The sequence below is a fragment of the Meriones unguiculatus genome, chromosome 1 (genome assembly GCF_030254825.1).
Source record: "Meriones unguiculatus strain TT.TT164.6M chromosome 1, Bangor_MerUng_6.1, whole genome shotgun sequence".
In the NCBI taxonomy this organism is placed as follows: domain Eukaryota; kingdom Metazoa; phylum Chordata; class Mammalia; order Rodentia; family Muridae; genus Meriones; species Meriones unguiculatus.
Genome location: NC_083349.1, coordinates 162,737,442 through 162,761,102, shown reverse-complemented (window position 1 = coordinate 162,761,102; position 23,661 = coordinate 162,737,442). Strand labels below are relative to the sequence as shown.

The 23,661-nt window shown below is 39.2% G+C and overlaps 1 protein-coding gene across 1 annotated transcript in view; it reads left to right on the top strand.

The window, feature by feature from the left end:
• The window catches only part of Dpy19l2 (dpy-19 like 2), a 129,199-nt gene that overhangs the window by 46,928 nt on the left and 58,610 nt on the right, over positions 1–23,661 (top strand). The window contains exons 10-12 of the mRNA XM_060371069.1: positions 10,918–10,995; positions 11,988–12,074; positions 13,061–13,120. Of these exons, the coding sequence (XP_060227052.1) occupies positions 10,918–10,995; positions 11,988–12,074; positions 13,061–13,120 (225 nt within the window). The remainder of the gene's footprint in view (positions 1–10,917; positions 10,996–11,987; positions 12,075–13,060; positions 13,121–23,661) is intronic.

Sequence of the window (23,661 nt, the reverse complement as noted above, 5' to 3'; positions counted from 1 at the left end):
GTATCACATTTTTAAAGCCATTCTTTAGTTGAGGAACACCTTGGTTGTTTTTAGTTTTTGGCTATTATGAATAAAAGCAGCTATGAACAGAGGTGATAAAGGGTCCTTGCTGTACAGTGGAGCATCTTTTGGGCATATGATCAGGAGTGGTATAGCTAGGTCTTGAGGAAGATATCTATTCTCAGTTTTCTGAGAAACCTCCAGATTGATTTCCAGTGGTTGTACAAGTTTGGGAAAATCAATCAATTTTTAACAAGTCACCTCATTGTAAGCAGTTATCAATTAAGTAGTACTGATAAAACCACATGAGAAACTCTTTAAGTGGATTCAAAATTACCTTAGTGATTTCCCATTTCCCGACCATTAAAAGCAATTCAAGACCCAGTTTTCTTAACTAAAACAAACACCCACATTTGTGTTTCTATTTACACATTAATGGTTGAGAATCAAAGTTATTTTTTTCTGGGTATTTTACATTGCATTTTTATAAAAGTGAGGGCTAGTTCATATCCCTTAACTATGTGGTCTGAAAATGGATATAAAGGAAAGATGGCCCATATTTCATAAAGCAAACTCATGAAAGAGGGTCAAAGGAGCCTAGGATATTTGATCTGACAAGGTCTTAGATATTATCATTCCAACATGCTAACAATTTAGGCAGTTAGATTTTCATTTATAATTATTCCGTTTTACTTTGGAATCCCTATGTATGTTGGAGAAATTGTTGTGACAGGAGAAAGTGAGGAGTTTCCTGATAAAGGAAATTGTAGAACAAGTGAAATAGACATAAAATATTTTTAGACAAGATAGTGTTGACATATTTATACAACATTGATTATCAATTCAATTGACTTTCTTGACAATTGTCTTTCACACTGAGGTGTGTAAATAGTTGCTATCTCTTGTAATTTTAAAGTCAACATGACTGCATGTCTTCATGCTGCTGGTAATAGCAGTGCCTTCTTCTTCTGCCTTAGGGAAAGGAAAACTCTAGATATCCCAGCCAAAGCACAGGAGCCAGAAAGCACACTGCCTTTATCTGCAGAAGCTGCCTCCACACCACCTCTGACAAAAATCTTCCCTCTTCTACAAGAGAATATGGCAAATACAAACATAAAAATTAGAAGCTCGGTACAAGTATGTTCCAGAACAGGTTGTAGAGTCCTTTAGGTGATAACAAAGAGTAGTGTATGTCATCATATAATAGTTCAATTTTTGTATTTCTCCAGGTAAATCTAATATTTAAAGTTAAAAACAATGATTTCCCCATTAACATTGGCATTTCAACTGGTATTATTTTTCATATCTCATTTAAGCTGCCATATTGTTGAGATATTATAATTGCAGCAACCATCTTAGTCTTATATAGAAGATACAATATCACAGCAGGCATACTGGTGCTTTGGCTCTTACAGTCTTTCCACCCTCACTTCTTCAAAATTCCCTGAGCTTTGAATGTAGGAGTTGTGTTGTAGATGTACCAACTGGGTCTTAGTTCTTTGCATTTTGAACAGTTAAACCTTTCTGTAATGGTTTTCATCTGCTAACAGTGAAGCTTTTGATGAAAAATAATTTTTCCTTGATGAAGGATCAGAAGTAAATTTGTTTCTGAATATAAAGATACCTATTTAGAATGCAGGTAGAAATTATACCGGTTTGGGAACGTGGCAGTGATATATTCTCCTCTAGGTTGTATTAATATATTTAGAAATAGATACAGATAGATATAGATATACAACCACAATTAAACAAAGAATCCAGGGTCTATAAGTTTAAGAGAAAGTGGAGTGTACATGAGAGTAGATAGATGAAAGAAAGGAAAAGTGAAAATGATGAAATTTGTTTTAATTTCAGAGAATAAAGATTTTTTTATTTAAATTTTTATTAATTACACTTTATTCACTTTGTATCTCAGCTGCAGCTCCCTCCCTCCTCCCCTCCCACTCCCTCCCTCCCTCCCATTCTCGACCCATGCCCCTCTCCAAGTCCACTGATAGGGGAGGTCCTCCTCCCCTTTCCTCTGATCCTAGTCTATCAGGTCTCATCAGGAGTTGCTCGCTGCATTGTCTTTCTCTGTGGCCTGGGAAGGCTGCTCCACTCTCAGGGGGAGGTGGTCAAAGAGCAGGCCAATCAGTTCATGTCAGAGACAGTCCCTGTCCCCATTACTATGGAACCCACTTGAAAACTGAACTGCCACGGGCTACATCTGTGCCGGAGTTCTAGGTAATCTCCATGCATGGTCCTTGGTTGGAGTATCAGTCTCAGAAAACACCCCTGTGCCCAGAGTTTTTTGGTTCTGTTTCTCTTCTTGTGGTGTTCCTGTCCTCTCCAGGTCTTACTATTTCCCACTTCTTTCATAAGATTCCCTGCACTCTGCCTAAAGGTTGGCCATAAGTCTCACCATCTGCTTTGATAGTCTGCAAGGTAGAGCCTTTAAGAAGCCCTCTGTAGCAGGCTCCTGTTCCCTGTTTTCTTCCTCTTCTGATGTCCATCCTCTTTATCTTTCTGAATGAGGATTGAGCATTTTAGCCAGAGTCCTCCTTCTTGATTAGTTTCTTTTGGTGTACAGATTTTAGTAGGTTTCTCCTATATTATTTGTCTAATATCCATCCATTTGTGAGTGAGTATATACCATGTGTGTCTTGCTGCTTCTGGGACACCTCACTCAGGATGATCTGTTCCAGTTCCCATCATTTGCCTGCAAATTTCATGACTTCTTTCTTTTTTATTGCTGAGTAATATGTCGATGTACCACAATTTCTATATCCATTCCTCAGTTGAGGGGCATCTAGGTTGTTTCCAGCTTCTGGCTATTACAACTAAAGCTGCTACGAACATGGTTGAACAAATGTCCTTGTTGTATACTTGAGCATCTTTTGGATATATGCCTAGGAGTGGTATAGCTGGATATTGAGGAAGCATAATTCTTAATGGTCTGAGAAAGCGCCAGATTAATTTCCAGAGTGGTTGTACAAGTTTACATTCCCACCGGCAGTGGAGTAGGATTCCCCTTTCTCCACATCCTCTCCAGCATGTGTTGTCACTTGAGTTTTTGATCTTGGTCATTCTGATGGGCTTAAGGTGAAATCTCAGTGTCGTTTTGATTTGCATCTCCCTGATGGCTAAGGACGTTGAGCATTTCTTGAAGTGTTTCTCTGCCATCCGATATATTTCTATCAACCATTCTCTGTTTAGCTCTGTTCCCCATTTTTTAATTTGATTACTTGATTTGTTGTTGTTTAACTTCTTGAGTTCTTTATATATTCTGGATATTAGCCCTCTGTCAGATATAGGGTTGGTAAAGATCCTTTCCCAATCTGTAGGTAGTTGGTTTGTTCTGACAACAGTGTTCTTTGCTTTACAGAAGCTTTATAGTTTCATGAGGTCCCATTTAATGATTGTTGCACTTAGAGCCTGTGCTGTTGGTGTTCTGTTCTGGAAGTTCTCTCCTGTGCCAATTAGGTCAGGGCTCTTTCCCACTTTTTTTTTTCTAACAGGTTTAGTGTGTCTGCTTTTATATTGAGGTCTTTGTGCAGGGTGGTCTACTTGCATTTTTCTACATGTAGACGTCTAGTTAGACCAGCACCATTTGTTGAAGATGCTATCTTTTTTCTCTTGTATGGTTTTGGCATCTTTGTCAAAAATCAGTTGTCCATACGTGTGTGGGTTTATTTCTGGGTCTTCTATTCTATTCCATTGATCCACCATTCTGTTTCTATGCCAGTACCATGCAGCTTTTAGTATTGTTCCTCTATAGTACAGCTTGAGATCAGGGAAGGAAATATCTCCAGAAGATCTTTTATTATAGAGGATTGTTTTGGCAATCCTGCGTTTCTTGTTATTCCATATGAAGTTGAGAATTTTCTTTTTAAGGTCTGTGAAGAATTGTGTTGGTAAGGTGATGGGAATTGCATTGAATCTGTAGATTGCATTTGGTAAGATGGCCATTTTGACTATGTTAATCCTGCCAAGCCATGAGCATGGGAGATCTTTCCATTTTCTCATATCTTCTTCTGATTCTTCAGAGACTGGAAATTTTTTTCATACAAGTCTTTGACTTGCTTGGTTAGGGCCACACCAAGGTACTTTAGGTCCTTTATGGCTATTGTGAAGGGTGTAGTTTCCCTAATTTCTTTCTCAGTCCATTTGTCTTTTGTATACAGGATTGTTTTGAGTTAATTTTGTATCTGGCAACTTTGCTGAAGGTATTTATCAGGTGTAGGAGCTCTCTGGTAGAATTTTTGGGCTCACTCAGCTATACTATCATATCATCTGCAAACAGTGATAATTTATTTCTTCCTTTCCAATTTGTATCCCCTTGATCTCCTTCAATTATCTTATTGCTCTAGCTAGGACTTCAAGAACTATGTTGAAGAGATATGGAGAGAGTGGGGAGCCTTGCCTTGTTCAGTGGGATTGCTTTAAGTTTCTCTCCGTTTAGTTTGATGTTGGCTATAGGCTTGCTGTATTTTGCCTTTACTATGTTTAGGTCTGTGCCTGTGTCCCTGATCTCTCCAATACTTTAAACATAAGTGGATGTTAGATTTTTGTCAAATGCTTTTTCAGCATCTAAGGAGATTATGTGGTTTTTTTCTTTCAGTTTGTTTATATGGTGGATCACATTGATGGATTTTCTATATTGAACCACCCCTGCATACCTGGGATAAAGCCTACTTGATCATAGTGGATTATATCTTTGATGTGTTCTTGGATTTGGTTTGCAAGTATTTTGTTGAGTATTTTTGCATTGATGTTCATAAGGGAGATTGGCCGGAAATTCTCTTTCTTTGTTGGGTCTTTGTGAGGTTTAGGGACCAAGGTGACTGTGGCTTCAGAAAATGAGTTTGGTAGTGTTCCTTCTGTTTTTATTTTGTGGAATTGTTTGAAGAGTATTGGTGTTAGTTCTTCTTTGAAGGTCTGGTAGAATTCTGTGCTGGACTTTGTTTTTGGATGGGAGACTTTTGATGACCACTTCTATTTCCTTAGGGGTTATACCACTACTCATTTGGTTTACCTGGTCTTGATTCAGCTTTGGTAAGTGGAATAAATCAAGAAAATTATCCATTTTATTTAGATTTTCAAATTTTGTGGTGTATAGGCTTTTTAAGTCCTAATTATCGTTTGGATTTCCTCAGTGCCTGTTGTTATGTCCCCCTTTTCATTTCTGATTTTGATGATTTGGATAGTTTCTCTCTGATTTTTAGTTAATTTGGCTAAGGGTTTGTCTATCCTGCCGATTTTTTCAAAGAACCAGCTCTTGGTTTCATTGTTTCTTTCAATTGTTTTATTTGTTTCTAATTTATTGATTTCAGTCCTGAGTTTGATTATTTCCAGCCATCTACCCCTCTTTGGTATGTCTGCTTCTTTTTTATCTAGGGCTTTTAGGTGAGCCATTAACTTGCTTGTAGGAGATGTTTTGAATCCCTTTTTGAAGGCACCTAGCTATGAACTTTCCTCTTAGCACTGCTCATTGTGTCCCATATGTTTGGGTATGTTTTGCTTTCATTTTCATTGAATTCTCGTAAGACTTTAATTTCTTTCTTTATTTCTTCCCTGTCCCAGATGTCATTGAGTAGCAAGTTGTTCAATTCCATGTTTGTGTAGGCTTTTCGTTATTTCTGGTGTCGTTGAGGTCCAGCGTCCATGGTGGTTAGATAGGAGACAAGGGATTATTTCAATCTTTTTGTACCTGTTGAGGCTTGTTTTTTGACCCAACTATATGGTCTATTTTAGAGAAGGTTCCATTAGGTGCTGAGAAAAAGGCAAATTCTTTTGTGTTTGGGTGAAAGGTTTTGTAGATGTCCATTAGGTCCATTTGATTCATGACCTCTCTTATAGTCATTGTTTCTTTTTTCAATTTCTGTTTTGTTGACCTCTCCTTTGTTGAGAGTGGGGTGTTGAAGTCTCCCACTATTAATGTGTGGGAATCTGTTTCTTTTATTTCAGTGATTTAATTATTTTCTCTCTGAAGGCCACAGACTGTTTGGCTGCATCTTCCCATATTTCTTCATGATGGCCATAATCTATTTGTCTTTATCTTCATATATATATTTTACTGATGGCCATAATCTGTTTGTCTTTAACTTCCTCCATTTCTTTATGGGTGGCCACAATCTGTTTGATTTTATCTTCCTCTAATTTTTTACATATTTTATTTGTTTGCTCTATTATCCTCTTCATCAGCACAGATATAAGGTCATCTTCTTGAATTTCAATTATGCTGGGGTGGCCAGGGTTCTTGCCCCTGGATGACTGGGTTCTGGAGATGCCGTATTGCTCTGTCTTTTGTTGCTTGAGGTTTTTTGCAGGTCTCTACCCACTGGACTACATTAGGTGTTGGCTGTTAGTTTCTGGTGCTTCCTGGAATCCTGGGGTGAGGAGAATCCCCTTGGCAGGAAGATGATTTTTCCTGAAGGAGGTCTCCTCTGCTTTTTGGGTATGGTCACTAAATGGCCAGTGTTTCTCAGGAATTGCCACTGCTCACCTCAGGCGTATAGTCCTGAGTGGTAGTTGTTGTCTTTGTTAGGCAGGGGGGCTCTCCTCTCACTGTAGAAGTCCTGGAGACAGCTGACCTGCTGCTGGGTTTCTTGCTCTGAATTTAGTGAGCTGCTGCTATTGTTATACTGTTTTCCAGGCACAGCCCTCTTGAAGAACCGGCTGATTCCCTAGCTGTGGGGTTTTCTCCCGACAGGGAAACTCAGTCTCTGATGCCCTGGGTCCTACAGTTCTGTCTGAGAAGGTGAGTCAGGCATGCACCAGGTCTCTGGGCTGGCAGTTAAGTGCACTGCTCTGGGCTGGCGGCTGAAGGCCCCTTTCTGGGCCAGAGGCTGTGCACTCCCCTCTGGGCCAGCAGCTGAGGGCTTCGCTCTGGGTCAGAGATTGGGCGCCTTGCTCTGGGCTGGAGGATGTGTGCCCTGGTCTGGGATGGTGGCTGTATACCTGTCGGTCCTCAGGATCTTTTCCAGGGATTGACTGGGTGACCTGAGGTTGGTCCAGATTGATTTCCACACTGCAGGCTTTCCTCTAACCTGGGAATCACAATCGCTGGTGCTTTAGGTCACAGAGTTCAGGCTCCTGGTCGCTGTGCTGCTATTGCTGTCATGCTCCTCAGATACTGTGTCCTCCCATCGCTGCCATCTTGGATCTCCTCCCCTTTAAGCTCTTAATGATGGCACTCTAAAGATTGTTTAAAAGGCTTTTTTTAAAAAAAATATTGAGCATGAAGAAATACACAAAGCATGGCTCACAGAAATTCTCTGCAGAATAGAGGGAAATGTGAAAGTCCTAAATCCTCAGTGTGTATTTTGACCAAAATTAGCTTTACATAGCTGTGTAGGTTTACTCTGGGGTCTTCTATTAAGTTTCATTGGTCTACATGTCTGTTTTTGTGCCAGTAGAGTGCTATCTTTGTCACTTTGGCTCTATAGTAGAGTTTGAAGTCAGATAATGTGGTACTTCTGGCTGTGTTAGATTTGCTTAGAAGTCTTGTTCTAAGTCTGTTCTTTTGTACTTCAATATGAACTTTAGCAGTTTTTCTACTTCTGCGAAGAATGCCATTGGAACTTTAGTAGCAATTGCTTTAAATCTGTAGATTGCTGTTTTCTCTTCTTTTTTATCCTTCCTTTATCCAGGTGTATATCCTCATCACAGTTTTCCTTCTCTCTTCTACTCCCAGTCCCTCTCTCCACCATTCCTCTCCCCCAGATCCATTCCTCCAAATTACCCCTCGAGAAAAGAGCAGGCCTCCCAGGGATATCAACCAAACATGGCATAACAAATTACAATATGACTAGACACACACAGTCATATCAAGACTGGACAAGGCAACCCAGTAGGAGGAAAAAGATCCCAAGAACAGGCAGAAGAGTCAAAGACAGCCTGCATTTCTACTGTTTAAAATCCTACAAGAACATCAAGTTAACATACAAGCAAACGTCCCAGCTCCATGATTGTGGGTTAAGTCTCTGTGAGCCCTTACGAACTCTGGTTAGTTGATTCTGTGGTCTGTATTCTTGTGGTGTCCTTCACCCCTCTCGTTGCTATAATCCTTCCTCCTCTTCTGTAGGATTCCCCAGAGCTTCACCTAATGTTTGGCTATAGTTTTCTGCATCCAATAGTTGCAGAAAATACATTGCTGGATGTAGCCTTTGTGATAACCATTATACTAGGCCCCAGTTTATGAGTATAGCTGGATATAATTAGGAATCATTTAATTTACTTTTTATCCAGTTTGTGTTTAGTTCTATCCTGGCTCTCTGGGCTGTGATGCCCACTTGGCAGTGGCCACTCTGGTTCTTGGCCACTCTGGCAGTGTCAGGTATCGGCTCCATCTCCTGGTGTAGGTCCCAGTCCCAATGCTGAGAGCCTTGCCTGGATATAGAACATGGCTAGTTCAGGCTTCCTATGTCCCACTACTAGGAAATTTTGCTAGGACACCTCCCCCCCATAAATTCCATTGCACTAGTTTTCTACCTTATCCCTGAAATGTGCTCCAGTTTCACTAATCTCACCAGGTACTCTCTCCTTCCATATCCCACCTCCTGTTCCCATTCCCACACCTTCCCTGTCCACCCCTGAAATCCATTCTGTTCCCCTTCCTAGGGAAATCCATGCTTCCCACCTTGAGTCCTTGTTATTTAGCTTCTCTGGATCTCCGGATTATAGCATGATTATCCATAAGTTTTCATCTAATATAAGTGAGTACATTGTTTTCTGGGTCTGGGTTACCTTACTCAGGATATTTTTTTTCTAGTTCCATCCATTTGTCTGCAAATTTCATGATGTCATTTTTAACAGCTGCATAATATTCCATTGTGTAAATGTAGCACATTTTCTTTACTCCCCACTTTTTTGGTGGAGAGACATCTAGATTGTTTCCAGTTTCTGGCTGTTATAAATAAAAGTGCTATGAAGATAGCTGAGCAAGTGTCCTTTTGATAGGGTGGCACATCCTTTGGGTGTATGCCCGGAATGTTATTGGTGGGTCTTGAGGTAGATTGATTTCCAGCTTTCTGACAAACCACCATATTGAGTTCCAAAGTGGCTGTATAAGTTTTCAATCCTAATAGCAGTGGACAAGTGTTTCCCTTAATCCACATCCTTGATATCATGAGAAATCACATGTGTTCGCCATTCTGAAGGGTGTAAGATGGAATCTTGGACATTTGAAATTCCTCTGTTGAGAATTCTCTTTTGATCTGTAACCAATTGTTTAGTTGGATTTTTTTGGATTGTTGTTAACTAGTTTCTTGAGTTCTTTTATATGTTTTGGATAGGAGCTCTTTCTGTCAGATGTGGAGTTGGTGAAGATCTTTTTCCATTCTGTAGGTTGCCATTTGAATTTTTGATGGTGTCCTTTGCCTTACAGAAGTTTTTCAGTTTCATGAGGTCCCATTTATTAATTGTTGATCTAGTACCTGCACCATTGATGTTCTGTTTAGAACATTGTTTCCTGTGCCAATGTGCACTCAAGACTATTCCCCACTTTCTCTTTTATCAGGTTCAGTGTATATGGTTTTATGTTGAGATATTTGAGTAGAGAGTTGTACAGGTTCCATGAGTTTTTAGGCTTTCTGCTGTTTCTGTTGTTGTGGAAATCCAGCTTTAATCCATGGTAGTCTTAAAAGGTTACAGGGAGATATTTCGGTGTTCTTGTATCTGCTTAGACTTGTTATGTGGCCAATATGTGGCCAGTTTTGGAGAAGGTTCCATGAAGTGTTGAGAAGAAAGAATATTCTTTTGGGTTTGGGTGTAACATTCTGTAGTTTGATGTTAGATCCATTTGATCATAACATCTGTTTGCTCCATTATTTCTCTGTGTAGTTTTTGTCTGGATAACCTGTCCATTGTTGAGACTTGGTTATTGAAGTTTCCCACTATTAGAATTTTGGGGTTCACCCTCAAGAAGACCAACAGTGTCAACTACCCTAGGCTCCTAGGGGCTTAGAGAGACTGAAGCAACAACCAAAGAGCATGTGTAGACTGTACATAGGCCCATAACACATATGTAACTGATGGGCAGCTTGGTCCTCATGTGAGTGCGCTAGCAACAAGGGGAGCATGGGTCATATCTGACATGAACCCATTTGCTTGCTTTTGGATCACTTTGACCATGCTGGGTTGCCTTGTCTGACCCTAACAGAAGAAAATATACTAAGTCTCGATGTGACTTGATGGGCTGCGGTGGGTTGTTTATTTGGGATCCAAACCAAGGGTATGGGAGGGTTCTAAGTGCAGGTGGGCCTCTTACTTGTTCTTCTGACTTGTTTTTGGTGTGCCATACAGAATTAGCTTAAGGCTAAGTTGATGGTAATTTTCTCCAGAAAATAATGAATTTGTTTCCAACAGGCAAAAGCTGTAGCAATGTTACATTATTGGCTTAGAGTGAAATGATTCAAAAGTAGGTTTTGTTCTCTATGATAGCTTCTTTCTTCCTGGTTCACTCTTATGATGTAGACCTTTCAAGTCTCAAATCAAAGCCTGGAATTTTAGAAGGCATCTTTGTCTCTGTGTACCCTCCTGCGCAGTCTGCCTGCTTAGTTTGTTATTTTCCACCTGCCACATAAGCAGCATGCTTCAGCCATTGCTGGAACTGCAAAAACTATTCTGGAAGAGAAATTACCCAAATATCAATGTCAGAGGTAGAGATTCCCATTATTTCCTGGGACTTATCTGCTTTGTTCCTGATTATCTTGCTAATAATAAAAGTAATAGTAATTAAAAACCTATGTATACCATGCATGCATATTTGCCTGTATGGTTGTAGTTTTTTCCTAGCTAGTAAGTTAGATCAAATCTCTTTGCTTCCAGCATCAGAAATGCAACTGGTCCCTTATATTTCCTTTTTCTATAAAGAGTGAACAATGTGTTTTCTACAGTTTTTTCACATTTGGGTTGTTTTTTTATTTTTTATTTCAGATAGCCTCATTATTTCCCATGTATGTTGTGGGTTACATTGAGCCAAGCAAATTTCTGAAGATCATTTATATCAACATGGTAACATTTTTAATATTTATAAGTCTAATATTAAAATGTATCAGCTTATAAAGCATAACTAATTCTGTTTTATGGGGTATTTCCTTTTTGATAGCATTTCAGGCATGTGATATCAATGGCATCATGTCAGGGTCTGTGTTGTATTGTCCTTTTCTGGAAAAAAAGACAATACTACTATTTACTGTAGACAAGCTGTCCTCTTTAAAGATGTGCTTAATTTTGCTTTTTGTGTATGAGTGTTTGTCTGCATGCATATCTATGCATTACATGCGTGCAGTCAGTGCCCACAGAGTAAAGAAGAAGGCATTGGATCCCCTGGAACTGCAGGTACACATCGTTGTGAGCTGCCATGTGGGAGCTGGGAACTGAACCTGGGTCTTCCGCATGCTGCTTAGCCATCTCTCCAGCCCTTTAGTCTTTATTTTTACATTTTAACATTGTCATTAATTTTGAAATTTTTTTTCTCCTTTACACCTGGAATTTTTAAAAACACTTTATAAATGTGAAATTCTGCAACTGAAATTTTATACTGCTGAACTTTTAAAAATCTTAATTCTCAAAAAGATCATATTTAAAAACATAAAATGCTAACAAAATAAATCTTTCATAAAATTATGCATCAAAACATTAGTGAAAATGTATTTATCATTGTCTTATTATGTCACTCCATTATATAAACTATAGAAACCACTGTAAAACATGAAAAACAATTTAAATTATGCTATAAATAATTTACAAACTTGGATTTTAATACTTCAATCCTATTCTATTTTTATTTGGCCAAAACCCACTAATACTTAAATGAATGAAATTTATTTAATCAATGGTTTATATATGATCAAAGTATATGATCTGTTTATGTAAAAATGTAATAAAATGTCTTGTGTACAGCAAACATACACTAATACAAATGCATAAGGTATAATTACTTACCTGCCTCCAAAGTATAAGTACATGTATTGACTATTAATCATTTTGTTTCCATTTTCCAGGGTTCTGTTGTCCTATGTTTCATTTTGATGTTTGGAAATCCAATGTACTTAAGTTCTTATTATTCCTCATGTTTGTTAGTGACATGGGTAAGTTGCAGAAAGTTAAGCATAGATTTTTGAGGGAAAGGAGAATGTTCAGAGTTATGTTATTATGAATCAGAAAGGATGTAGAAAGCAAAAAATATTAAAACTCAAGAGAAACCTCCAAGGATTCATTTAGTGCATTGCACCTGGGAAAGGCCAATTTTGTTTTACTATTGCTAGTCTCTTGTTATATAAAAATGAGAAGGAGCAGAGAATGTTCCCAATTCTGGTTTATGGATATCAGAAGTGTAACTGAAAGTAATAAAATGGATTTATTGAACCATCACTCTAAAAATAAAAAAATAAAATATAATGATTTGGTTTCAAGAGCACCTCAAACAAGCTTAGGTCCATCTACAAATTTTACAACACTAGACTCCCGCTGATACTATCTATTTTCTGCCCTAAACTCAGCTAGTCTATCACCTCCACCCACTCATACCGAAGCAGGAAAGTCCTAACATCCGATTTTGCCTGCAAAGACTTGTGCCTGATAACCATTAAAACAAATGGGATGTGACTGTAGAGATGAACCCACTCAATTTTTGTTGAGAAAGACACAAACGTAAGCAACAGTGGCAAATATAAGGCCTAGAAAGTGTGTAAAACTGTACCTGGTTGATTAAGTAATCAGGTGGTGATGAGGAAATGGAGGAAAGGTCGTGTTCAGCACTGTAAGAGCCGACAGGGCAAACTGCACTTGACTTTCTCGAGGTGGTCTCAGACATTCTCAGTACCCACATCCCACTCACTCTCCACAGGACCTGCTTGCAGAGAGTGGACCCCAAACTCAGTGAGGTAGAAATGAAATTCAGGAGGTCACATGTAAGCACACCAAGCACTTTTCTCTGTCTTCAAGGAAGCTTATCTCATCCACAGTTTGAAAAGTCAATCATTAAGGCATTAATCACAGAAGTAGTTGAGATGGGAGGGAGTAACTGTATAACGTAAGTGTTAATTCTACTTATTTTTGGTCAAATGTCTTTTAGGCAATAATGCAAAAGAAAAACAAAATCCAAAAATTGGGAGGCAATGAACTTCACTTTTGGGTAAGATTTGATGTTTCTAACATTTCTTCAATCCGTCTTTTTATGTATCAGATGTAATGAAGTAAGTTTCATTAAATAAAAACACAAATATATTCTCATGTTATATGCTAGTGATTCAAAGTCCAGCATATTTTCATTGACAGCCAAGTTGAGCGATTCGCCATAGGGTATCAATTTGCTCCTGCACGAGGTCAATCCTCTGAGTGAACACCATCAAGCTTCCTTTTAGTTGAGCATTAATTTCTTTTTGTACAACTAAGGCATGAGCTACATTGGCTAAATGATTATTCAGGGTCTGAGCAGTCTGCCCAGTATGACTCATGGCTAATGCCCCAGTGGTAGCTCCAACAGCCGCCAATGAGATGGCAGTAACAATGGTGGCTGTAGTTCCAAGATCCCTTTTCTGTCTGAAGAGAGTCATAGCGTGAGGGGCATCAACGGGCACAGGCACCCAGCGAGGCATGCGAGTAACCAGGGCATACCTAAATTTACTAGCATTCCAGCATTGGGCAAAAAAGCAAGTATCATTACCACAAATACTTGGCTCTATCTGGCTAATAATGAATAAAAATGGGGGATATAAACAAACAGGTGTGGGCTTATAGGAAATATTATGAGAAGCCTTAACCCCCTCGTTGGAACATCCTCCATCAGTTCTAGAACTAGCAGTGGTGGTGGCTGAGATCTGAGTAGGTTCAGGAGACCATTGCCCTCTCTGTCACGAACAATTCCACATTTGGCTAAGGCTGAGGATCTGGCTTGCTTCCGTGTATGTGGACCTATCTTCATTGCCCACATGGCACGCTGGGGTTGGCTACCCAGAGGCTATTTAAGCTGTGGGCTGGCTTTCCCCAGGGTCCGATGATTGTTCAAGGTTCCTGAATAAACTGCATTGAAAAAAAAAAGTCCATAAAACCTCTTAGACATAGACAGGAGGTGACGCAATGGATGAGTCTCCCTTAGAGCTCTGGGAGAGGTGCTTTTGAAGAGCCGAGAATGGGAGTGTATTGCTTACCTTTCTGTGGCTGTGATAAAACACCATAACCAAAGCAACTTGTAGAAGGAGTTTCATTGCAATGAGCATTTCTAAGTAAGGATGAGTGGGCACTTGGGTGTACTGTGTGGTCTACAGTATGACACACTGTGACACGCTACAGCTTTCACGATGTTTTTGTTTTTTATTTTCTTTGGGTGGGGGAGGTTGCAGGGCTGGAGGGCAGATACAAAGAGATGGGAGATGAGTGGGCTTGGGGCGCATGATGTGAAACTCACAAAGAATCAATAAAAAGTAAAAAAACAAAAAACAAAAAACAAAAAAAAAAAAACAAAACACAAATATAATTGACATGCATGTTCTCTTTGAGGCATTCCTGTACCTTATGGTGAAAATGGAGATAGATGTGTCTACCCAGTAGTTGAGAATGTGACACTTCTAATATACAGTAGTCTTAACTTTAGAAAAGTGACATTTTGATAAATTAGTGGATATCAGTTATTCTGCTTTAGAACTAGAGAAAGTAGTCAGCAGAACTGTACAGGAACATTTTAAAAATGCTGCCAAACTGCACATAAAAATGTATTCTTTTAACATTTCCTATAGACAGATGTTGAGCAGAAAAGCCATCAGAAATTAGACAAAGGTATAGAGAGAAACCACAAAAGTTAAGCCAGGGACATGTTCCATCCTGAGGATCTGGCGTCAACTATCTCTTTCTAGCTTCAACTGGCAGCCATGGAAGCCATCAAGACAAGTGACAAGAAGACAGCTATGTTTGCCGTCTTTCCATAATTGTAACAAAAATACCCAAGAAAGTCACCGTGAAGGAGAAAAGTGTATCTGTGTCATATGTCAGAGGTGAAGTCTCCTGCCACCTGGCTGTGTTGTTTCTGGGCCTCAGTGATGTAGAACACTACTGCGTTATGTGGTCACTCAAAGCTGCCTCATGGCCTCCAGGAAGTAAAGAGAGAGAGAGGGAAGGAAGAGGAACCCTTTTATAACAAGGTCCTGCCCTCAAACTCTGTTAGTCTGGGAATTGATAAGTGGATTAATATTTGTGAGCTCTTTTGACCCAATCACCTGCCAGAGGCTTTGTTTCTGAATCCTGCTGCACTGAGCTTTGCTGCACTGAGGACTCTCTGCCTTGAGCACACCTGCTTTGGAGAACATTTAAGATTCAAACTGAAATACATGTAAAAAATGAGCTCTCTGTTCCCTACTAACCTCATGTCTCACAGCCTCCCCTTAAGGACAAGAGGACTGGTGCTGTGTGTTCTCTTCCAATGGACATGAGTGAGGGCTAAGACAAAGCCACACAACACACCAGATGCCCTAAACTGAAAAAACAAACAAACAAACAAACAAACAAAAAACAGCTCTGCAGAGATTCTGAAAACTAAATTGTAACAAGAGTATATAAAATGTCAGGGGTTATATAAGTTGAAGTGGAGTATTGTTGTAGGTTAAAATGGGGTGTTAAAATAAGTTCTACAATCTCTACTACATGATTCAGAATGCACCAGATGCAATAGCAACCACCACTCACAGCGAGTATGAGAAAAATAATGAGTTTGAAAAGGTGATGAGCAAATGTCATCACTGAGATGATTAGGGTGGTGGTATCTTTGGAAGTCTGTCTTTATTTTCACTAATTATTTTAATTGTGCTGATTATAAGGTACAATGTAATCATTTGAGACATGTATAGTGATGAGTGTAGTTAGCTTCTAACTCCTTAACTTTCACATGCTTATAGCATAAAATACGGTATTTTGGTTCCTATATCCCATTGCCCCAGTCATCAGGGTGCCTTGTGCCTCTACATCATTACTTTGTGTTTAAAGCCTTTGCATACTTGTCTTCCAGTTTTCATAAAACATACATCAGGTTATCATGAACTTGGTGCTGTGAAATATTAGAACTGATTCTAATTAGATTGGCACTCTGGGTTTACAGCCAAAGAAAATAGCATCAACAAATAAGGGAAACCATGCAACATGTGCTCTTCTGCATTTGGCTTAACTCACTCAGAATGATTATTAGCAGCAATATCCACTTACCTGTGAAATTCTTTTTTTCCCTTTTTAAAAATTTTATTTATTTTTTGTTGTGTTTTTTCTTTTTTAAATTTATTTATATTTTTATAAATTACACTTTATTCACTTTGTATCCCCACTATAGCCCCCTCCCTCATTCCCTCCCAATGCACCCTCCCTCCCTCATCTTCTCCCATGCCCCTCTCCAAGTCCACTGATAGAGGAGGTCCTTCTCCCCTTCCATCTGACCCTAGCCTATCAGGTCTTATCAGGACTGGCTGCATTGTCTTCCTCTGTGGCCTGGCAAGGCTGCTCCTCCCTCAGGGGGAGGTGATCAAGGAGCCAGCCAGTGAGATCATGTCACAGACAGTCCCTGTTCTCATTACTAGAGAACCCACTTGGATACTGAGCTTCCATGGGCTACATCCGTGCGGGAGTTCTAGGTTATCTCCATGAATGGTCTTTGGTTGGAGTATCAGTCTCAAAAAAGACCCCTGTGCCCAGATTTTTTGGTTCTGTTGCTCTTCTTGTGGAGCTCCTGTCCCCTCCAGGTCTTTCTATCTCCCCATTCTTTCATAAGATTCCCTGAATTATGCCCAAAGTGTGGCTATGAGTCTCAGGCTTTGCTTTGAGACCCTGAAGGGTAGTCTTTCAGAATCACTCTGTGGTAAGCTCTTGTTCTGTTCCCTGTTTTCTCCCTCTTCCACTATTCATCTTGTTTGCCTTTCTGAATGAGCACTGATCATCTTACCCAGTGTCTTCCTTCTTGATTAGCTTCTTTAGGTGTACAGATTTTAGTATGATTATCCTATATTATATGTCTCATATACATTTCTAAGTGAGTATATACCATGTGTGTCTTTCTGCTTCTGGGATATCTCACTCAGGATGATCTTTTCTAGTTACCACCATTTGCATGCAAATTTAATGATTTCCTTGTTTTTAATTGCTGAATAGAATTCCATTGTGTAAACTTACCACAATTTCTGTATCCATTCCTCCACTGAGGGGCATCTGGGCTGTTTTCCAGCTTCTGGCTATTACAAATAAAGTGATGCGAACATTGTTGAGCAAATGTCCTTGTTGTATACATGAGCATATTTTGGATATACGCCTAGGAGTGGTATAGCTGGATCTTGAGGAAGCGCTATTCCTAATTGTCTGAGAAAGTGCCAGATTGATTTCCAAAGTGACTGTACAAGTTTACACTCCCACCAGCAGTGGAGGAGGCTTCCCCTTTCTCCACATCCTCTCCAGCATGGTTGTCACTTGAGTTTTTGATCTTAGCCATTCTGATGGGTGTAAGGTGCGACCTCAGGGTTATTTTGATGTTCATTTTCCTGATAGATAAGGATGTTGAACATTTCTTTAAGTGTTTCTCTGCCATTCAATATTCCTCTATGAGAAGTCTGTTTAGCTCTGTACTCCGTTTTTAATTGGATTACTTGATTTTTTGCTGTTTAACTTTTTTAGTTCTTTCTATATTCTGGATATTAGCCCTCTGTCAGATATAGGGTTGGTGAAGATTCTTTCCTTACCTGTAGGTGGTTGGTTTGTTCTGACAACAGTGTCCTTTCCTTTACAGAAGTTTTTCAGTTTCTTGAGATCCCATTTATTGATTGTTGCTCTTAGAGCCTGTGCTGTTGGCGTTCTGTTTTGGAAGTTGTCTCCTGTGACATTGAGTTCAAGGCTCCTTCCCACTTTTCCTTCTAACAAGTTCAATGTGTCTGCTTTTATATTGAGGTCTTTGATCACTTGGACTTTAGTTTTGTACAGGGTAATAAGTATGGGTCTATTGCATTTTTCTACATGTAGACATCCAGTTAGACCAGCACCATTTGTTGAAGAGGCTATCTTTTTATCCATTGTATACTTTTGGCAACTGTGACAAAGATCAGGTGTCCATAAGTGTGTGGGTTTATTTCTGGGTCTTCTGTTTGGTTCCATTGATCCACCATTCTATTTCTATCACAGTACCATGCAGTTTTTATAACTGTTGCTCTATAGTACAGCCTGAGAACAGGGATGGAGTTACCTCCAGAAGATCTTTTTTTGTAGAGGATTGTTTTAGCGATTCCAGGTTTCTTGTTATTCCATATGAAATTGAGAATTTTTATTTCAAGGTCTGTAAAGAATTGTGTTGGTAAGGTGATGGGAATTGCATTGAATCTGTTGATTGCTTTTGGTAAGATGGCTATTTTGACTATGTTAATCCTGCTAAGCCATGAGCATGGGAGATCTTTCCATCTTCTCATATCTTTTTCTATTTCTTTCTTCAGAGACTGGAAATTTTTTCATACAAGTCTTTGACTTGCTTGGTTAGGTTCACACCAAGGTACTTTTATGTTCTTTTTGGCTATTGTGAGGAGTGTTGTTTCTCCAATTTCTTTCTCAGCCCATTTATCTTTTGTATAAGAAGGTTACTGATTAATTTGAGTTAATTTTTTATCCAGACACTTTGCTGAAAGTGTTTATCAGCTGTAGGTAGAATTTTTAGGGTCACTCATGTGTACTATCATATCATTTGCAAATACTGATATTTTTACTTCCTCCTTTCCCAATTTGTATCCCTTTTATCTCCTTAGTTGTCTTATTGCTCTAGCAAGGAGTTCAAGAAGTATGTTAAAGACATATGGAGAGAGTGAGCATCCTTCCTTGTCCCTGATTTCAGTGGTATTGTTTTAAGTTTCTCTTCATTAAATTTGATGTTGGCTATAGGCTTGCTGTATATCGCCTTTACTCTATTTAGGTAAGTGCTTTGTATCACTGATCTCTCCAAGACATTAAACATGAATGGCTGCTGGATTTTTTCAAATGCTTTTTCAGCATCTAAGGAGATTATAATGTGGTTTTTCCTTTCAGTTTGTTTATATGGTGGATTACATTAATGGATTTCAGTATGTTGAACCACCCTGGCATACTTGGGATGAAGCCTACTTTGTCATAGTGGATGATCTTTAATGTGTTCTTGGATTTGGTTTGCGAGTATTTTGTTGAATATTTTTGCATCAATGTTCATAAGGGAGATTGGCCTGACATTCTCTTTCTTTGTTGCGTCTTTGTGAGGTTTAGCTTCCAAGGTGACTGTGGCTTCATAGAATGAGTTTGGTAATGTTTGCTCTGTTTTTATTTTGTGGAATAGTTTGAAGAGTATTGGTGTTAGTTCTTCTTTGAACGTCTGCTAGAATTGTGCACTGAAACCATTTGGACCTGGGCTTTCTTTGGATGGGAGATTTTGATGACTGCTTCTATTTCCTTAGGGGATATAGGACTATTTAATTGATTTGCCTGGTCTTGATTCAGCTTTGGTAAGTGGAATCAATCAAGAAAATTGTCCGTTTCATTTTAGATTTTGAAAATTCTTTGGCATATATGTTTTTGTAGTAAAACCTTATGATTGTTTGGATTTCCTCAGTGTCTGTTGTTACATCCTCCTTTTCCTTTCTGATTTTGTTGATTTGGATAGTTTCTCTCTGTTTTTTAGTTAGCTTGGCTAAGGGTTTGTCTATCTTGTTGATTTTCTCAAAGAACCAGCTCTTGGTTTCATTGATTCTTTGAATTGTTTTATTTCTTTCTAATAAAATTTATTGGATTTTATTATTTCTAGCTACTGTCTACTCCTCTTTGGTGTGTCTGCTTCTTTTTTTTTTCCTAGGGCTTTTAGGTGAGCCATTAAGTTGGTTTAATGAGATGTTTCGAATTTCTATTTGAAGGCACTTAGTGCTATTAACTTTCCTCTTAGCACTGCTTTCATTGTGTCCCATAAGTTTGGGTATGTTGTGCCTTCATTTTCATTGAATTCTAGGAAGTCTTAATTTCTTTCTTTATTTCTTCCCTTACTCTTTCATTGAGTAGTTAGTTGTTCAGTTTCCATGTGTGTGTAGGATTTTTGCTATTATTGTTGTTGGAGGTCCAGCTTTAGTCCTTGGTGATCAGATAGGATACAAGGGATTATTTCAACCTTCTTGTATCTGTTGAGGCATGCTTTGTGACCAACTATATGGTCTATTTTGGAGAAGGTTCCATGAGGTGCTGAGAAGAAGGCAAGTTCTTTTGTGTTTGGGTGAGAGGTTCTGTAGATCTCTGTTAGGTAGGTCCTTTTGATTCATGACTTCTGTTAGAGTCATTGTTTCTTCGTTTAATTTCTGTTTTGTTGACCTGTCCTTTGTTGAGAGTGGGGTTTTGTAGTCTCCCACTATTAATGCATGGGAATCTATGTGTGGTTTCAGTTTTATTAATGTTTCTTTTACAAATGTGGGAGCCCTTTTATTTAGGGCATAGATGTTCAGCATTGTGGTGTCTTCTTGGTGGAATTTTCCTTTGATGAGCATGAACTGTCCTTCCCTATCTCTTTTGATTAATTTTGGTTGAAAGTCTATTTCATTAGATATTAGACTGGCTATTCCTGCTTGCTTCTTGGGTCTATTTGCTTGGAAAACTATCTTCCAGCCCTTTACTCTCAGGTGATGTCTATCTCTGTGATTTAGATGAGTTTCTTGTATGCAACACATTGTTGGGTCTTGTTTACACATCCATTCTATTAGTCTGTGTCTTTTTGTTTTAGAGATGAATCCACTGATGTTGAAAGAGATTAATGACCAGTGGCTGTTAGATCCTTTGATTTTTATTTTGGTTGTGGTAGTGTGTTTACGTGCTTGGCTACTTTTAGTTTTGCTGTAGTGAGGTTATTAATTTCCTGTGTTTTCCTGAAAGTAGTTAGTTTTCCTGGGTTTGATTTTTCCTTCTAGTATCTTTTTAAACCTGGGTTTGTGGGTAGGTATTGTTTAAATTTGTTTTCGTCATTGAATATCTTGCTTTCTTTCCTCTATGATGACTGAGAGTTTTGCTGGGTATGGTAGCCTGGGCTGACATCTGTTTTCTGTTAGTGTCTGCATGATATCCATCCAGGCCCTTCTGGCTTTCATAGTTTCTGTTAAGAAGTCAGGTGCGAAGATTCTTTCCCAATCTGTAAGCAGTCGTTTTGTTTTGATGACTGTGTCCTTTGCTTTACAGAAGCCTTTCAGTTTCATGAGGTCCCATTTATTGATTGTTGCTGTTAGAACCTGTGCTGTTGGTGTTCTGTTCAGGAACTTGTGTCCTGTACGAATGAGTTCTAGGATCTTCCCCACTTTTTCTTCTAACAGATTTAATGTGTCTGGTTTTATGTTGAGGTCTTTGATCCACTTGGACTTTAGTTTTTGCAGGGTAATAAGTATGAATCTATTTGCATTTTTCTCCATGTAGACATCCAGTTAGACCAGCACCATTTGTTGAAGAGGCTATCTTTTATCCATTGTATGGTTTTGGCATCTGTGTCAAAGATCAGGTGTCCATAAGTGTGTAGGTTTGTGTCTGGGTCTTCTGTTCGGTTGGATTGATCTACCATTCTGTTTCTATGCCAGTACCATGCAGTTTTTATTACTGTTGCTCTATACTACAGCTTAAGATCAGGGATGGAGATACCTCCAGAAGATCTTTTATTGTAGAGGATTGTTTTAGCAATTCTACGTTTCTTGTCATTCCATATGAAGTTGAGAGTTATTCTTTCCAGGTCTGTAAAGAATTGTATTGTTAATTTGATGGGAATTGCATTGAATCTATAGATTGCTTTTGGTAAGATGGTCATTTTGACTATGTTAATCCTGCCAAGCCATGAGCATGGGAGATCTTTCCATTTTCTCATATCTTCTTCTAATTTTTTCTTCAGAGACTTGAAATTTTTTTCATACAAGTCTTTGACTTGCTTGGTTAGGGTACACCCAGGTACTTTATGTCTTTGTGGCTATTGTGAAGGGTGTTGTTTCCCTAATTTCTTTCTCAGTCCATTTGTCTTTTGTATACAGGAGGGCTACTGATTTTTTTCAGTTAATTTTGTATCCAGCCACTTTGCTGAAGGTGTTTATCAGCTGTAGGAATTCCCTGGTAGAATTTTTGGGCTCACTCAGGTATACTATCATATCATCTGCAAACAGTGATAATTTATTTCTTCCTTTCCAATTTGTATCCCCTTGATCTCCTTCAACTGTCTTATTGCTCTAGCAAGGACTTCCAGATCTATGTTGAAGAGATATGGAGAGAGTGGGCAGCCTTGCCTTGTCCCTGATTTCAGTGCGATTTCTTTAAGTTTCTTTTGGTTTAGTTTGGGAAAGAATCTTCACCAACCCTTTTTCTGACAGAAGGCTAATATCCAGTATATATAAAGAACTAAAGAAGCTGAAAAGCAGCAAACCAAGTAATCCAATTAAAAAATGGGGAACAGAGCTAAACAGAGAATTCTCTGCAGAGAAATATAGAATGGCAGAGAAACACTTAAAGAAATGCTCAACCTCATTAGCCATCAGGGAAATGCAAATCAAAACAACCTGAGATTTCACCTTACACCCATCAGAATGACCAAGATGAAAAACTTGAGTGACAACACATGCTGGAGAGGCTGTGGAGAAAGGGGAACCCTCCTCCACTGCTGGTGGGAATGTAAACTTGCACAACCACTCTGGAAATTAATCTGGTGCTTTCTCAGACAACTAGGAATAGCACTTCCTCAAGATCTAGCCATACCACTCCTAGGCATATTATCCAAAAGAGGCTCAAGTACACAATAAGGACTTTTGCTCAACCATGTTTGTAGCAGCTTTATTTGTAATAAGCAGAAGCTGGAAACAGCCCAGATGCCCCTTAGCTGAAGAATAAATGCAGAAATTGTGGTACATCTACACAATGGAATATTACTCAGCAATGAAAAATAAGGAAATCATGAAAATTGCGGTTAAATTGTGGGACCTGGAAAGGATCATCCTGAGTGAGCTATCCCAGAAGCAGAAAGACACACATGGTATATACTCACTCATATAGACATGTAATATAGGATAAACCTACTAAAATCTGTACATCTAAAGAAACTAATCAAGAGAGAGGACCCTGACTAAAATGCTCAATCCCCATCCCAAAAGGCAAAGAGGAAGGACATCAGAAGAAGGAAACAGGAAACAAGCTAGAAACCCGCCACGGAGGGCCTCTGAAAGGCTCTGCCCTGCAGACTATCAATGCAGATGCTAAGACTTATGGCCAACTGTTGAGCAGTGTGCATTTAATCTTATGTAAGAAGTGGGAAATAGTAAGATCTGGAGAGGACAGGAACTCCACAAGGAGAGCAACAGAACCAGAAATTTGAACACAGGGAACTTCCCATAGACTCATACTCCAACCAAGTACCATGCATGGAGATTACCTAGAACCCCTGCACAGATGTAGTCCATGGCTGTGGGTTCCATAGTAATGGGAAGACTGCCTCTGACATGAACTCAGTGGCTGACTCTTTGATCACCTCCCCCTGAGGGGGGAACAGCCTTGCCAGGCCACAGAAGATGACAATGCAGCCACTTCTGATGTGATCTGATAGACTAAGATCAGAAGGAAGGGGATGAGGACCTCCCCTATCAGTGGACTTGGGTAGGGGCATGCATGGAGAAGGGGGAGGGAAGGGTGGGATTGGTAGAGGAAGAGGGAGGA